The sequence below is a fragment of the Sphaerodactylus townsendi genome, linkage group LG02 (assembly GCF_021028975.2).
Source record: "Sphaerodactylus townsendi isolate TG3544 linkage group LG02, MPM_Stown_v2.3, whole genome shotgun sequence".
Taxonomy (NCBI): Eukaryota; Metazoa; Chordata; class Lepidosauria; order Squamata; family Sphaerodactylidae; genus Sphaerodactylus; species Sphaerodactylus townsendi.
In genome coordinates, this window is record NC_059426.1 from 124,300,585 (window position 1) to 124,316,673 (window position 16,089).

General features: G+C 41.0%; 1 protein-coding gene across 1 annotated transcript in view; it reads right to left on the bottom strand.

The window, feature by feature from the left end:
* The window catches only part of LOC125426351 (cytosolic phospholipase A2 beta-like), a 69,410-nt gene that overhangs the window by 31,630 nt on the left and 21,691 nt on the right, over nucleotides 1–16,089 (bottom strand). Inside the window, exons 3-12 of the mRNA XM_048484609.1 lie at nucleotides 11,502–11,594; nucleotides 11,281–11,353; nucleotides 8,352–8,488; nucleotides 8,023–8,154; nucleotides 6,465–6,523; nucleotides 5,507–5,549; nucleotides 5,241–5,304; nucleotides 3,111–3,238; nucleotides 1,358–1,462; nucleotides 242–279 (exon numbers count right to left, since the gene is read on the bottom strand). Coding sequence (XP_048340566.1) covers nucleotides 242–279; nucleotides 1,358–1,462; nucleotides 3,111–3,238; nucleotides 5,241–5,304; nucleotides 5,507–5,549; nucleotides 6,465–6,523; nucleotides 8,023–8,154; nucleotides 8,352–8,488; nucleotides 11,281–11,353; nucleotides 11,502–11,594 — 872 coding nt within the window. The remainder of the gene's footprint in view (nucleotides 1–241; nucleotides 280–1,357; nucleotides 1,463–3,110; nucleotides 3,239–5,240; nucleotides 5,305–5,506; nucleotides 5,550–6,464; nucleotides 6,524–8,022; nucleotides 8,155–8,351; nucleotides 8,489–11,280; nucleotides 11,354–11,501; nucleotides 11,595–16,089) is intronic.

Genomic DNA, 16,089 nt, shown 5'->3' on the forward strand with positions numbered 1-16,089 from the left:
ACATGTACATAAAAATGCACTTAGCACTCAAGGAAAGCAAATGGGAGGTGAACAAATACATGTTAAAAACAAATGCAAATTAACCTCCAACAGGAATATGATCTCAATTAAAAGACTGCTGAGAATTTGACAACTTCTTCCAGAAACTTGTTTGTTATTAAGTAGACAGTAAGCTCCCTCCCTTTCCGCATGCCCTGAGGCTATTACTACTATTAAACAAGAGAGAATGGAGAATACTTACCAGCCAATTACCTGGAGGTGCAATTTCAAAGCCTCACCCTGAAACCAAAGGATATCCAAATGAAGACAACATAAAAGACCAAATGAAACAGACATGTATATGGTGTGCTTAGCAAAGAACTCTTTGTATATTGTCAAAAGTCTATTTTCCCTTTAAAATGCTGATGGCCATTCAGGGAGCCTGACTTTGATTAGTGAAACTGAGAAAGGGTTGAAGGTTGAATCCTCTGTTCCTTTTCCATTCAAATCAGGATTTCATCTGCATATACAATGTAGCTTTTACAGATAGCTGGATCTTTGTCACATCTGTTTGGCCTTGAACCATCAGAATGATTGTGAGGTATTATTTTTCAACATACACACAGTGCTAGTTTGGTAATAACAGTGTCAACCAAAAATAGTTTATGATCATAACCTTCCACTGTTCTTTGTTACTAAATTTTTGATCAGGTAATTTTGTATTCTCTGATGATTCACTGCCTAATCACATGAGACTGGCTGCTGCCTAGCTTTATATGAGAATGTGAGAAATGTCTTACAAGTTTTGACTATTATAATAACATAAAAGTTCAATTGGATGTAGTGGCAGTTAAGGGCACTGTGTTTGTTATAGCTTCATAACCATCCACCAACAATCCTTTGTGTGGTTCATCTATATAAACAACACAGATTTAATTAGGATGAATACCGTCCGGATGTTTCTGAGAACACCACTGAAATATCTAAACCTGCTCTTTGACATACTGTTGCCATATAGACTATTCTTTCTACACAGGGACATCCGTGAAACTCATTAACATTTGCATTTAATTTATAAAAAGATGTACTACTTGTTAGTGACTGTGTAAGGACTGCTAGGTGGCCTTGGACCAGTCACACATTCTAAACATTGGTCTAGCAAATATTTGGATGAGAGACCTCCAAGGCATGCTAAGGGTATGAGGTAGGCAATGGCAAACTACCTCTAAATATCCTTGCCTTGAAAACCATATGGGATCACCAGAAGTCAGCTGTGACTCGACAGCAAAAAAAGGGGGTTAAAGCAGAGGTGATGCGGATTACAAGTTTCACTAGGGTTCAACAAAAATAAAAATGGAACAGAAGAATCAACACTTACCCTTTCTGTTAGTAGGTCTAGTTCGACTTTTTGTCCCATTGGAAGGCACTTCAAAGGTAGAATTAAATAATAATTTGAATCACTGTCCTTTGCACATTCAATACTCTAAGGAAACAAAAAAACCACAAGATTTTCATCTGATCACACAAAATATATTAAATATATAAAATATATTGAAAAATAAACATTTCTGGTGTTTATTTTTAACCTTCCTTTCAACCACGAAATGAGCTCTCAAGGCCCATACAGAGACAACAAGATTTGCTCTGCAGGCCTGAAATAGATATCTTGTCAGCTATGATCTGATGGTAGAACATGCCACCTGACTTACGGCAACCTCATGGGGCTTTCAAGGCAAGAAAGGTGGTTTGTCATTCCCTGCCTCTAAGTAGCAACTTAGAGTAGGACTTCCTTACTTAGGACTAAGTAGAGTAGGACTTCCTTGCTGGTTTCCCATCCAAGCTTCTGAAAGCTGACAAGACCAGTCTATCCTCTAGAGCAGGGGTAGGGAACCTGCGGCTCTCCAGATGTTCAGGAACTACAATTCCCATCAGCCTCTGTCAGCATGGCCAATTGGCCATGCTGGCAGGGGCTGATGGGAATTGTAGTTCCTGAACATCTGGAGAGCCGCAGGTTCCCTACCCCTGCTCTAGACTCTAGAGTTATATAATGGAAACTCTGAAGGCGTAGCTAGGGAAAATGGAGCCCGGGGCACAATCTGAGTTTTCGGGGGGGGCTTATGGGTGGCCACCCCCACCCCCACCACAAAATTTTTTACACCAGATCACCTCAAAGTCACCATCACATTATAGAACATGCCCCAACTCACAAATATGCACATTGAAAGTGAAACCCCGAAACAGCATCACTTTCAATATTGTTTAAACTAGGGAGCCCACATTCACCTTACAGGGAGACTCTGGGCTCCCTAATCTGAACAACATTGAAAGTGATGCTGTTTAGGAGTGGGGTGGGGGAATCCACCCTGAAACAGCATCATGTTTAATGTTGTTTAGACTAGAGAGCCCAGATTCTCCTTTTAAATCCACCTTGAAGAGAGACTCTGAGCTTTCTAGTTTAACCAACATTGAAAATGATGCTGTTTCAGGGTAGATTCCCCCTCACCCCCCCCCCCCCAACAGCATCACTTTCAATTCTGGTTGCTGTGGGTTTTTCGGGTTGTGTGGCTGTGGTCTGGTAGATCTTGTTCCTAATGTTTTGTTTTCATCTGTGGCTGACATCTTCAGAGGTGTATCACAGAAAGAAGTCTGTTATACACTGTGCCCAGACTTCTCTTATAACAGACTTCTCTCTGTGAGACACCTCTGAAGATGCCTGCCACAGATGCAAATGGAACATTAGGAACAAGATCTACCAGACCACGGCCACACAGCCTGTAAAACCTACAACAACCAGTTGAATCTGGCCGTGAAAGCCTTCGACAATACTTTCAATTTTTATAAATTTAGGAGCCCAGATTCTCCCTTTAAATCCACTCCAAAGGGGGTGGATTTAAAGGGAGAATCTGGGGGAAATTTGAGGGTGCCTGTCAGGAGAGCAATTTTTAAGCAAGCAGTACCATAATTTCAGGCTATCTTCAGGAGACCCTCCTGATGATACCACTCAGCTGATTGTAAGCCATTGCTAGTGACCAAAATTAATAAGCTTTTTTTAAAAAAAAGAGTTTTCCAAATTCAAATCACCCAAAACACATGGAAACATATTGGCAGCTTTTCAGATAGCAAATCATTACCTGAAATTTGACTTTTAACACAGGTTCCCAGTTCTTTATGCAGTGGAACTGGAAACAGTGTAAATCTTTAGTTGTCTTTTGTGTTCCTTCATAAGACTCTTGTACTGTAAGTACCACATTTTTCTTGGCTGAAAAAAACATAATGTTATGTATTTGTATTCCTAGACAAGCTGTAGCTGAATATTATTTGTTCTAAGTAATTGTTACTTTATAAATATTTCTAAAATGTCATCACCTCTATTTGACACTGTTTTGTAACTCCTTGAAGGATGTCAGCTTAGCCTGCATCCATTTCATGCTACTTTTTTGCTTATATGTGTTTGGCTGACTAGATGTTATATGGTACTTTCCTCTAAACATAATGAGACTATGTAAAAAGGAACCTTAATTAAATCTAAATATATTATTCATAAACCATGTACAGCAACAATAATTATGACAATTTACACGGACCATATCAAGTTTTTTCCGCCCCCACGTGACTAGAAATGGTACACATGGTGAATCGCGCACCACCACCACCCCCTGCCCCCTGGTGGCTTCACCACTGCGCCATGGTGACAGTTCCCATGCCTGGTGGGATCCTTCTCCCCCCAGGACACGAGCCAACTGCCCAGGAACCTTCAAGGACAGCTGGCTTCTGACAGCTTGAGGCTGGTTTAGGAGGAAAGGAAAACCTAAGGATGCCCAGCTGACAGCAGGAGTTGTCAGAAGCCCAACAATGGCTATAGCAGAAAGCAGGCTGGCTGGGGAGGCAAAAGTGGGGCACATACAAGCTTAAAGTCATAAGAACAGTCTATGTAACTGAAGGCTAGAAAATAAAGTTTTTACTGTACTATTTCATCCCATCTACCAAATATTGATTTGGCGGTGAAAAGGGTCATTGAGTCACAGCTGACATGGCAACCTGGTAAGTTTTTTAAGGCAAAAGATGTTCAGATGTGGTTTGCCATTACCTACCTCCACATGGGCTGAGAGAGTTCTGAAAGGATTGTGACTGGCCCAAGGTCACCTAGCAGGTTGCAAGTGCAGGAGTGGGGAATCAAACCCTGTTCTCCAGACTGGAATCCATTGCTTTTAACCATTGCACCACATTGGCTCAAATTCTCTCTTGCTAAACATCAAATATTGAAATCTAATCTAACCGGATATCAAATACAATTATCAAATCAGCCTAGTGTTTGCTTCACAGCCCTAAGAATAGAAGAATATACTTGAAAGGGATTGATGGGCAGGAAGAGCCACTTTTCAATGTTACCAATCACATGTTTCAGCTATATTCAGCTACCGGTATTTTGCTCCAGCCAGATTCTGACTCTTTGGCCCCTTCCGCATGTGCAGAATAATGCACTTTCAATCCACTTTCAATCCACTTTGAAGCTGGATTTTACTGTGCGGAATAGCAAAACCCACTTTAAAACAATTGTGAAAGTGGATTGAAAGTGCATTATTCAGCATGTGTGGAAGGGACCTGAGAGTTGATACAAGCCCATCTGCAGGGACAGCATTTTAAATATTGTAGGGACAAATCAGTGATAACGTGAACCATCTTTCCTGTTCCTGCCCTCCATCTATCCTCTACAGATACCAATTCCTCACATATTTGTGTTACCCAAAAAATGAGTCTTTGGAAACACATTTTTGCTGACACAGTACACAGGTGGGCTTTTAATCAATCCAGCAAAATTTACAGAGAAGAATTATGAGGAGCATGTTTGTAAGCAAATTCATTTCAGATCTTTTTCAGCTTGATTTCTTCTATACACAACCCTGCTGTTTGGCTGTACTTGCTCCACTTTCCTTGTGCTACTTTAATATTAGTTGTAAATGATGGCTTGAATTCTATGGTGGTGGTGTTTTATCACAGCATCAATTTCTCAAGTGGAATGGCTTTTTTGCAGAATAGGAGAGGGTGATTTTTACCAATTCTCCCCTCCCTTGCAGACCCCTAATCTGCCCATACACTGTTCTGCCAGGGGATCACAAATCTGAAGAGCATGATTTGGAAAGCAGGAGGAGTCCGCTGTTAAAACAGGGAGACAGGAAAATTGCCCTCCATTTGCACTGCTCGGGATCCACAAACAGGTTATGAGGACACTAGCTGGCTACATGCCTAGGGAAAAAACCAACCTTCCAAAAGCTTCTCATTCTCAACCTCATCCACCCTTACTTCCAAGATGGAAAGTTCACGGGCCTGTGAAAACAAGAAGTATAAACAGATAAAATATTTCCTGCATCTGGAGGAAAACAGGAAGTATTCATACATTCAAAAAAAGTACCGCATTTATTTTATTGCATTAGCTTTTAGGTGCCATTCTACAAGATCTCCAAAATAGCACTCATAATATAGAACACAAACATATAATTTTTTAAAAAAAAATACAAATCAATCTTACCACCAGAACTCCATTGGAAATCAGATGCTCTGAAGGTCCTGGACTAAAAGAGAAAAGAAAAGTGCAAATAAGTCTGAACTTGTTTAAATTATTAAGCATTTCATAACATGAGTCTTAGGGAGTACATGATCAAGAGTCATAGATTCTTGAGAGTCAAAACATATGTCTACAGACAGACCTACCCACAAAGAGATATTAATAATATTTCTAAAATAGGTGGGATAATAGGGAACAGGCAAGCACATCGTAAAAGTATTCACATATTATCCTTTGACTGCCCAGGGAAAAACAGTTCAATTGATTGGCTAAAGGTGCTGTTGTATATACCTGTGGAGATCACTGGGCCATTTGAACTTGTACCCTGTTATTAGCAGGAGATATTATGGAACCCTGACAATATTTACAAAACACAATGATACAAATGCCTACTTCCACCTCAGAAATGATTATATTCATCACTGAATCATTAAACAAAAATGGACAACCATAGGCTTCATGCTCCTGGTAGTTTTCTGAGCACTTCCCTTGCATGAGCTCCCCACAGTTCTCATTCCCTCCACCCCCGACTTCCTACACCACATCACCAATGTAATTGGTGCTGATACGGGCAGGATCTTTTTTAAAAAATCCTATCGACCTTCCTATCCACATGGCATACAATTGTGCTTGCACTGCAATCTTTACAGAAAGATCATACCAACCCAGGTATGGGAAAGAAAAAAAGCACATCAGAAAAGCTTGGAAAGTGAACAAAAATCCCTAAGCAGACAAAACAAATAAATGTGATGTGCATTCATAGCATTCATAGCAAGCCTTTATTGGCATAGATAAATGTGATGTAAAAATGGTAAACCAAAGTGATGCATGGAAATAAAGATGCCAAAAAATGCCAAGAACAATCAAGGTCAGGGATTTATTATTCTTTTCTTACCAGCCTCGCATCTAGAAAATCACTTACATCGCTGACAACTTGAATTCCACTTCCAGACATTCTTGATTATAAACCGAGTCTTCTTTCTGACAACATTAAGGTTAATTACTAAATGATCATCTGCTTGCTCAGTATACTACCATCATCTGCTTGTTCCACTATACTACCATCTCTCCTGTTTGGCACAACCTAACCATATCCATAGTCCAAGGAAGTGGTCTTCAACCCTTCCAGACTAGAACCCACATTTATCACCAAGGTAGCACATGGGCTCCAATAAGCTGTAAGCATGAGTCAGAAAGTCACATGACACCACATGATGTGGTACCAGAGTCATGAGGCAAGTAGAGAAGAGGACAGGATTATAATTTCGTTATCAAGGCCAGAAAAGTGGCAAGCAGATTCAGAGAACCAGGGACAAGTCGTGTGAATGGAGATCAGGAGTTATACCATGGTGAGGAAAAAGCTATGGAGGAAGGGTTGCCAGCTCTCCCATTCACCTGCCAGCAGCCTCCAACCCCAACTACTCTAAAATTTAGACCCTGAAAATCTTGTTGGTCTCTAAGGTGCTACAAAACTCAAATCTTGCTGATCAAAGATGATTTCACCATTAAAGCTGCCATGTTAGAATCCAAGTGTAAACAAAACAATGTGTTCTGTTTTTGTTTCTTTAGTTTACCTCAAAAATTTTCAGATTTCCTCCAGAAGAATCCCCAAATTTGCTTCAAATTTCATTTCAATTGAAATCCAGTGATCATCTGAGCCACATTGCAGAAGAAATGTCACTAATCTTATAATTATCTCTGGTTTCACTTTCACCTGAGAAAGAACTTCCAGAGATGCTTTATACTTGCTTCAGATTTTAAAATCAATAAATAAAACTGTAGTGGCCACAATCTCTATTGAAATCAACCAACCTTGTTAGGTTGAATCAAGGTTGTAAAACATTCCCATACATTCCTGTTATTAAGAATCAAATATGATTTGGAATGAAGGAAAAACCACACAACACTAAAAAATGTAGCAATTAGAAAACAATATCTATTTTAATTTAGAAAATGATATATATCTATTTGAATTTAAGAATGTTGCAAGAAAAGCAACATGTATTTAAAATATTTATGTCTCACACATGAGACCATTCACAACATGATAAATCACAGTAAAGAATGAAAACACAATAAAAAGAATAAAATTTCATTTTAAAAGCTTGCAGCATAGGAAGGACAAAAAAATCATAACAAGTGAACCCAAATCCGTATAAAAGTAGCGTAAAGATCTTTAAAAGCATTAACAATCAGTATTTACAACTGGTGTAAAATAAAGTTAAAAAAATTTTAAAACACTAAAAATGACACTGCTTGAACACTCATAAAATACTGATAGCATAAAACAATGGTGGCATAAAAATATATCTTGATCATAGACTGCGTATTCCTTTACCAGCAGTTTGAATTATGCAAGCAGCTTTAAAAACTAACAAAAAGTTATCCCTGAAACTTATATCTCTTAGCAGCCTAGCTGCCACATTTTGAGCCAGTTGAAATAGCCATCCTCAATTATCTGTTCATTTTTTAGCCCTCACCTTTGGTTTTAAGCAGAACAATTCAAGGACTGTTCCTCCAGGCTGGACTCTTGTTAAGTCAAAATAAACAATAAATATTGACTCATCTTTTGTGAATGGATCATCATCCCACACCTCCAACTGTAAGATATTCTGGAACAAAGGGATGGAAATGAAAGAATTTTATTCTTCTCTCAACTGAGATGACAATCCAACATTTTTTAAAAACAAGCTACATTGTTTTGAATCTACAAATTGGATTCAGTGATACGCCAGTGGAAAGAGCTAATAGCTGTAGCACTCCCCAGCTTTTCCCTCTCCCCAGTAATTCCCAAGTTACCTAACTTTACCTTGAGCTTAGGTTGAATTCTAAAGTAGAAAGTCTCATTCCAGACTGGAGTGTCACAGTTTTTGATGGTTTTGGTTCTGAATTGCTCTTGTGTTGCTGTCGGCAGACTCAAGGTCACATAACAATCAGATGCAGACACTGCAGCAGGAAATGGAGTAGCCTGTTTATTTGTTTTATTTATTAAAATACTGATAAGCTGCCTATCCCAGTGTTTAAATCTGCTTCCAAATCTGCTTCCCTTGACTAGCAGGGAAGGAATTAAAAACAAACATGCTAATTAACAGTGCAATCCAGTTGGGGGAAAGCAACACTATGCCACCTCCAAAGGTGCTTTGGGCTTCACAGAAGGGGAAAACAATAAACCCTCCCACTGCCTGAATCGCCTCTTAGATCATATTTTTATTTAAAAAATTCAGGGGGTCATGTCTACATAGCTATGTGGACACAACCCCTTGAGAATTGCAGCACAAGGCTTTGAAGTTTCATAACTGCAAATTGAAGAAGTTTTTAAAATGAAATAACCACAAAATGGCAATCAGGAAGCATTTTTGAGGGGGCAAGCAGTGGTGGGATCCAAAAATTTTAATAACAGGTTCCGATGGTGGTGAGATTCAAACAGTGCCGTACACTTGCTGCAGCACCCTCCTCAGTCCCTTTATTGGGCAGGAGGTGTTGCTTTTAGTTAGTAACCCCTTCTCAGCACTCAGAAAAAATTAGTAACCACTTCTAGAGAAGTGGTGAGAACTGATTGGATCCCACCTCAGGGGGCAAGTGCAGACAAAAGGGGTGGGGCTTTGAAAATCTTTTTAAAACATTTGTGTTATGGATTCCAGGTCTTTGCTGAGTGTTACTGGAGCGAAGTCTCCTGTAAACAAGGAGTTAACTTCAGCAGCATCTGATTGACTGGCAACTAGGGAGCCAGGTTTCAGACAGAGTTATGAGGACTGAGGGTCAGTCTGAGGCAGTGAAAGCTGAGAGGTAGTAGTGGAGTGAAATTCTCTGTTCTCTGAGTGAAAAAGGTTTCTCTTTGTAAGAGAAAAAAAAATCTGATAATCAAGAGGGCTTTTAAAAACTTTTTTCCAGACAAGTATTTTTTTAAAAAAACAAACCCCTCTCCTGTGGCAGCAGCAAGAGAGAGTTTGAAAGGGAGAGCGAGTCTCTGAGAATTGCTTCGCGTGTCGTGCTTCGACCACCAGGATGCGACTAGAGTCGACCGAGTCCTCCAGCACAGGCGTAGCGTTGGACTGCGTGTCTGACTACCTCGACTCACCTCCTCTCACCATTAGATTTCCTGCGACTCTACTGGGGAGTTGAGTCGACCGGGACTCGGGTTGCACTTTCGAGCGAAAAACCCGACGGAGATGCGGAATCTCCGTCACTTTCGACTCTGCCATGTAATATCCACAGCTAGAGTAATTTAAGCCCATCATGAAGGGAACTTCGTGGCGTGAAACTTTGGGCATCTCTGCGCCAGAGCAGGGGACACAGCAACCAATGAGACGCCCAGCACAGGAGGAGGTGGTCCGCCCTCTGAGCTCGGCTCGAGAACCACCGAGTGTCCGGCTGCTGTCTGAGGAGAGCAGGAGGACTTCGAGTCAAGGTAAGATCCGCCGACACGAGTCAAACCTAAGAACCATTTCGATAATGTCGCAAGCTATCTAGAGGGGAAGGAAGGAGGGGAGAATATCAGCTCTATAGTTTTGGGACTACTGAGTGTTAATGAGATCTGTGCTTTTAAGGACAGAGTTAAGAGACAGAGGCCTGTTGAGACTAGCTGTGGGAAAGAACTGGGTTGCCTCCTCACATGTAAGCAGAGAAATGCGAGGAGACCACACTTCAGTCCCACTGCATAGCTAAAAGGCCTGAGGTAAGTGTTCCATCAGTAATGAGCCAGTGTAAAGAAAAATCTGCTAAAATATTTTTCACCTGAGCATAAATAGAGAACTCTCTTCAGAGAGAAAAAGGGGAAAGTGTTCTGAGTAATGCCATCTTTAAAAGTCTGTAAAACCTGATATTTTAAAGTATTAAGAAAGTATGACAACTGCGGGAAATAATTGAAGTTAACAAGAACTTGTACTCTTTCCAAAAAGTCTGCACAACTGAACTAACTTGAAGCAACGTGAAACTACCAATAATATCTTTCTTGTATATAGAGCCTGATCAACTTGTTTTATTTAAGTTATTTTTACTTCGTCAAACCTCTTTTTTATTTGCAAATAAATTTAATCTAGTTCATCTTTCTCTCAAACTGTTAAAAAGCCTCTTCTGCCTAATTTTACATTTCTGACCAGGCAAAGTGGTTTTAACAAGTGACACTCTCCTGCTTTCTGGCTGGAGCCTGGAATTCCGAGCAAACAATCCATTTCATTATATATTTTTATTTTGATTAAAATGTGTGAAACCTGTGACATTAGAAAATCAAACACTCATATGCTGTGTTTTCTAAAGAGTTATTCTTAAAGGGCTGCTCAAAGACTGAAGGGACAAGCAATTATAATTTTGGAGAGAAAAAAACTCCTCAGGGCACTTGAGGGCAGAGGGTATGTCACATCTCAGATGCTAACATTTCTTTCATATTTTCTGCAGTTTAAGCCAGTTCAAGATTTCTAACAATAACATCTGTGTTACTATTTTTATTTAAGGTGAAAAGGGAGTAGCCATGTTGATCCATCAACAACATTCAAATGCAACCAAAGTATAATCACTTTGGATTAGAACCAAACCAAAATAACATAAATTTTAAGTTAGAATTTAATTGTTGTTGTTGTTGTTGTTGTTGAGTTTTGATGTAAGCCATCCTGAGCTTGACCAGTTGGGAAAGAGCAGGTTAGAAATCTAACAATAAATAAATAAAATATTAAGCACTAACTTTTCTTGCCCCTCAAGCATATTTTAAATCAGGAGTACAATGAAAGATGTGCACAACTTACATGAATCTCTAGAAGAAATATTAATGGCTCTTATTATTCGGGCAGACAGCAGGAAAACTGGAAACTCTTGGTTCTGCAATAAAACAAAGCCAGTGAATTCCGTGTGAGCCAGCCCAGTCACTTGTGGCTTTTTGCTATTCTGTTTGAATAGATTTTTTAAAAAGCATTCTGGGCTTGGAGTTTGACATCATCATAGGCATCCAAGCAAGGCTGCAGCTCACATTCGTCTTTTTATCTAGCCCAGCAAGCTTCTGATGCTCACTCTCATAATATTCCCATTTCCTCAAAATAGTGTGGGACGGGTTCCTTAAAAGCTAAGGAGATATTAAAAGATAATGAGAAGCAAACAAGCTATTTTGATGGACATAGAAGATATTGTCCACCATCACTGCCAATGTTCCCTTTCCATGTGCAGTCACAAAGCTGGGTATCCTTCCTTCCTACCCACTTTGCCTCCAAAGATAAACTAAAATGGCCCATTGAGAGCAGGTCTATCCAATGCTTCTTAATGAGACGTAGACCTTCCTTCTAACGACTGTGATTCTTTTATCTACAAATACAGTTCCCTCTGAACAAAAAGAAGAAGACAAAATGACACATGCACAAGATCGCCAGGGAAAACAAACTTTATTCATGAATGTTTTACAAGGAAATAACTATAGATATGCTGCAAGCAGAGGAAACATCTGTGGGAAACAAATGCAGCAAATGGCAGGCAGGATGGAGAATCTCAAGCAGCAGAAAATGGCGGGCACGAGCTGCTGCGAAAGTGAAAGAAAGTACTGTAATAGGGAAAGGAGGGTGGAAGGCAGGAAAACTAAAATGTCTGCTTCTATTTGTGCTCACACAGCAAAGCAGGGGGCGTCTTAAAAATGACTCCTGGGGGGAAAGTCCACATTTTAACATTTTAAAAAAATCTGTCTTGAGCTGAAATAAGGCATCCTGAGGACATCTTGGGGGGAAGCTGTGTGGATTTCCTTGCCAAGGTGCTTATTTATTTTTTTTGCATCCTCAGGAAGTCTTATTTGTATTGTGCAGAATGGACCCTTATGAGGTAGGTGGGGCTGAGAGAGTTCTGAAGAACTGTGACTAGCCCAAGGTCACACAGCAGGAAGGTAGGAGTGGGGACCAGCTGAGTTTCGGTGGGCAGCAGAAGCAGACATATACTTTTTGCCTCTATAACAGTTTGCATTCATACCTGCTATTCTGTTCTCCCTTCCCCCATGGCTGTCTTAGCACTTGAAAAAGAGCAGGGGGGAAACAAGGTCACCTGGTCCCACCAAGCCAAGCCTGATGAAAATGTGGCCCTCACAGCATTTCTTAATGGCCAAATTCATCTCTGCAATAGTGTCAGACCAGGAATGCTGTAATGTCTGGCTTGGCCCTGAGTGCCTGCATTGCATTTCTTTTGTCAAAACACCAAAGAAAGTGCCTTACAACTTCCAAGGTAACTATTTAAATATGTAAATTATTGATCAGCATTTCTGCATGAGGTTTCATTAATATGAAATACTAAACTGCACAACTTCTACCCGATCACATTTTACTTGTACATTACCTGCATAATCAGCAAAAATAGTTCTTTCTTGAAAAGTTTCTTGTAACATATGTTCAGTTTTATTTTATTTATTTATTATTTTATTTTTAGATTTGTATCCCACCCTTCTGGAACTATTTAAACTCCAACATTCTATCTAGTTATGTTGGCATACAAAATTGCTGCTAATACCTTTTTTATGAACAAGGCTGGTAGACTAAGAGCTATGGGGAAAGTATATGTTTGTAGTGGTAAAGTCCCAGTTGCTTAAGGCTGAATAAATAACCCTATTGACACCTTCTTCAAAGTTCACAGAACAGGAAGAAGAGAGGGAAAGAAGTATATAATTTCTTCATTTATATCCCCTTTACACCTCAATGGGGACCCAAAGCAGTTTACATTGTCTTTCTCCACACCTTCATTTTATCCTTACAACAACCCTGGGAGGCAGGTTAGGCTGAGATTGTTTAATTGGCCACAGTCAGCCAGTGAACGTCTGTGACAGAGTGGACAGAGTGGAGAACAGAGCAAGGGTCTCATAGATCCTAATCCAGATGCACTGGCATCTTCAGAGGTGTATCACAGAGAAAAGTCTGTTACACAACTGCACACAGTATGTAACAGACTTCCCTCTGTGATACACCTCTGAAGATGCCAGCCACAGATGCAGGTGAAATGTTAGGAACAAGATCTACCAGACCACGGCCACACAGCCCGGAAAACTCCCAACAACCAATTCAATCAGCATTTAAAAGCTAGTAGTTTATCTGTGTGATGCAATCTGGAGGCAGAAGGAAGGTAGACTCAGTCCAAGAAACAAAACAAGGCAGCAAACCCAGTCTATGGATTGTTTTATACACCCTCTTAAGCATTCACTGAGCATTTGAATAATGTGAAGTTATTGCTGCAGGTGCCATGAGTCCAGACATTGCTCCTTAAGCAATGTAATTAAATTACAAAACAGAGAGGAACATTCCCTTTGGATGTGGGGAGTTTCAGGTCTGAAAGAGTAGCTGACAAGTACCTTCCATTAAGGATGATGTAATGTGTCTGAATTAGTAAGCTGTGACTCATGCAAGTTCATACCCTGCAAGAAATTTTGTTAGTCTTTAAGGTGCTACTGGACTCGTGCTCTTTTCTCCTGCTTCAGACTAATATGGCTACCCATCACGATCCATCTCCATGGTATGATCTAACAAGGTCAAGCTACCAGAAGAAATCACAGCCTTTTACACAGTCGACTTGGAAGTATTCAAACTGCATATGCAAAAAGCCTCTGCCCAGGGGAACAAATCTGCCTCTTCCCAATTGGGGAAATGGGAAAGGTAATACTGTGTCCATTCCCTAAAAGACAGCTGACACTGTCAAATCTGACATTCCAATAACCTGTTAGGAAAAGGGGCAAAGTCTGAAATCAGGTGTACATCTGCTGCCCACTCAAGATTATTCCAGCTGTGTTATCTATTCAGAAGATGCATCCCTAGAAAGTTTTATGTGCAACAGTGGGCAAGCATATTGTTGCATAAGAAGCTCTATGGATTGTGGCAGACAAGTCTTTAACTTGGAGATACAAAGAGGTTGAAAAATTCTCACTATTCCCACTCGTTGTCAATGTATGACCCTGACCTGACCACCCTGACCACCACTAACCACTGACCTGACCACCCTGACCACCACTCCCATTGTCCTTTGTCTGTAATCTGGGGGCATAATAAACCTACATTTCATATGTGGAGTTCCACAGGAAGAAGACAGGGAAACATTGTGCTCTCCAAGGTCTAGCTCTCATGCAAGCCAATCCTATAAGTGTTTGAAGTGGCTCTGTAACTCTGGAAGGGTATCACATCTATTGAGTACTCATATTATTACCAACTATCCATGATAAATGTTCCTTTATCATTTTTGTCCATCTTCTCAATATCTATGGTGCCCCCACGTGGTGTGGCTGCCTTTCCTTGTTCCTGGGTGCCGTCATCTGGCGTTCTTATCTCCCCAGGGGTCTGAGAAGCGACAGATGTGGTCTCACCAACTGCTTCTCCCTCATGATTCACTCAGATCCACAGCTCTGGGAACTGCTGGCCGGTTACTTCCCTGCCTCCTCCTTATGCCATCTATCCTACCTCCCTCGCTGGCTCTCCCCAACCAGGGTTTGGGGGACAGGAACAAGCCCATCCTTCCTCAATACTATTGGCCTGACACTCTACCATTCCTACACTGACTGCACCTCCCACAAAACCTCCCCTCGGTCCTGCCTTCCTCTTGCCACAAAATGTCAAGGCCTAGTCTGCAGCATTGAGGCCACCTCCCTGGCTGCTCCTGCCTTCCTGCCTACTCCCGAGCACCAGCGTACCTCTCGTGGCAGCATGGCTCGCCCAGTGGGGTCTACTGCTCCCGGTGCGCTCCCATCTGCCATCAGACTGCCAAACTTCATGGCCCATCTGCTCTTTGCAGGCATCCTCTGCCCATCGCTGTCCCTCTCCCCAGAGCCAAGTGAGTGTTTTCCCACGGCTGCAGGATACCAGGGGCAGGGGGTTGGTCTTCATTAGAATGTAGTCTGTTGTGTTTGAGAAGTTAATATACAGTATTTTCTGAAACTTTGGCTGCAGTTAGGAGTGAATGAAATTGACAAGGAAAGTTTCTTTTGCAGGAGGAAACTGACAAGAGACTGCCTCAGTAATGATGGTGTGCCACTGCAGCTCTAATTTGGCCAGAAAATTCTTTGTGGGGGTGTGTGGGGTATGTCTTTCTGTTCCTTCAGGTAATAGTGCCTGCATCAATAGGTAGGTAGGTAGGTAGGTAGGTAGGGTGTGGGTGTGGGTGTGTGTGTGTGTGTGTGTGTGTGTGTGTGTGTGTGTGTGGGGTTTAGTTTGCGGGGGGTGGGGGTGTTGCTTTCCTTTGTGCAAACACTTGGCCCTTATCTACACCCCATGGATTTTTATTTTTATTTATCTTTGTCATAGCAATGTAATGTTGCGGCAGAAATACAAAGAAACAGCTTTGTCAATTTCACATAGAACTTGCAATCTTAATTTTGAGGCAGAAATACAAACTAGCATGGCTGATTGGATCAGCTTTTTCAAACTACCAGTATTGAAGGGGGGAGTGTGATTTAAAAGAGTACTAAGAGTAATTGCTGCATGTCATCAGGGACTGCTGCAGTAATTATTGTGTGTTATTGCAGATCAAATTTGGCCCCAAAATGTGGTTCTTTGTGAGGGAAGGGGTGTGGTAGGCTACGTGTTTCTGTTCCTTTAGGCCAGCGGTTCTCAACC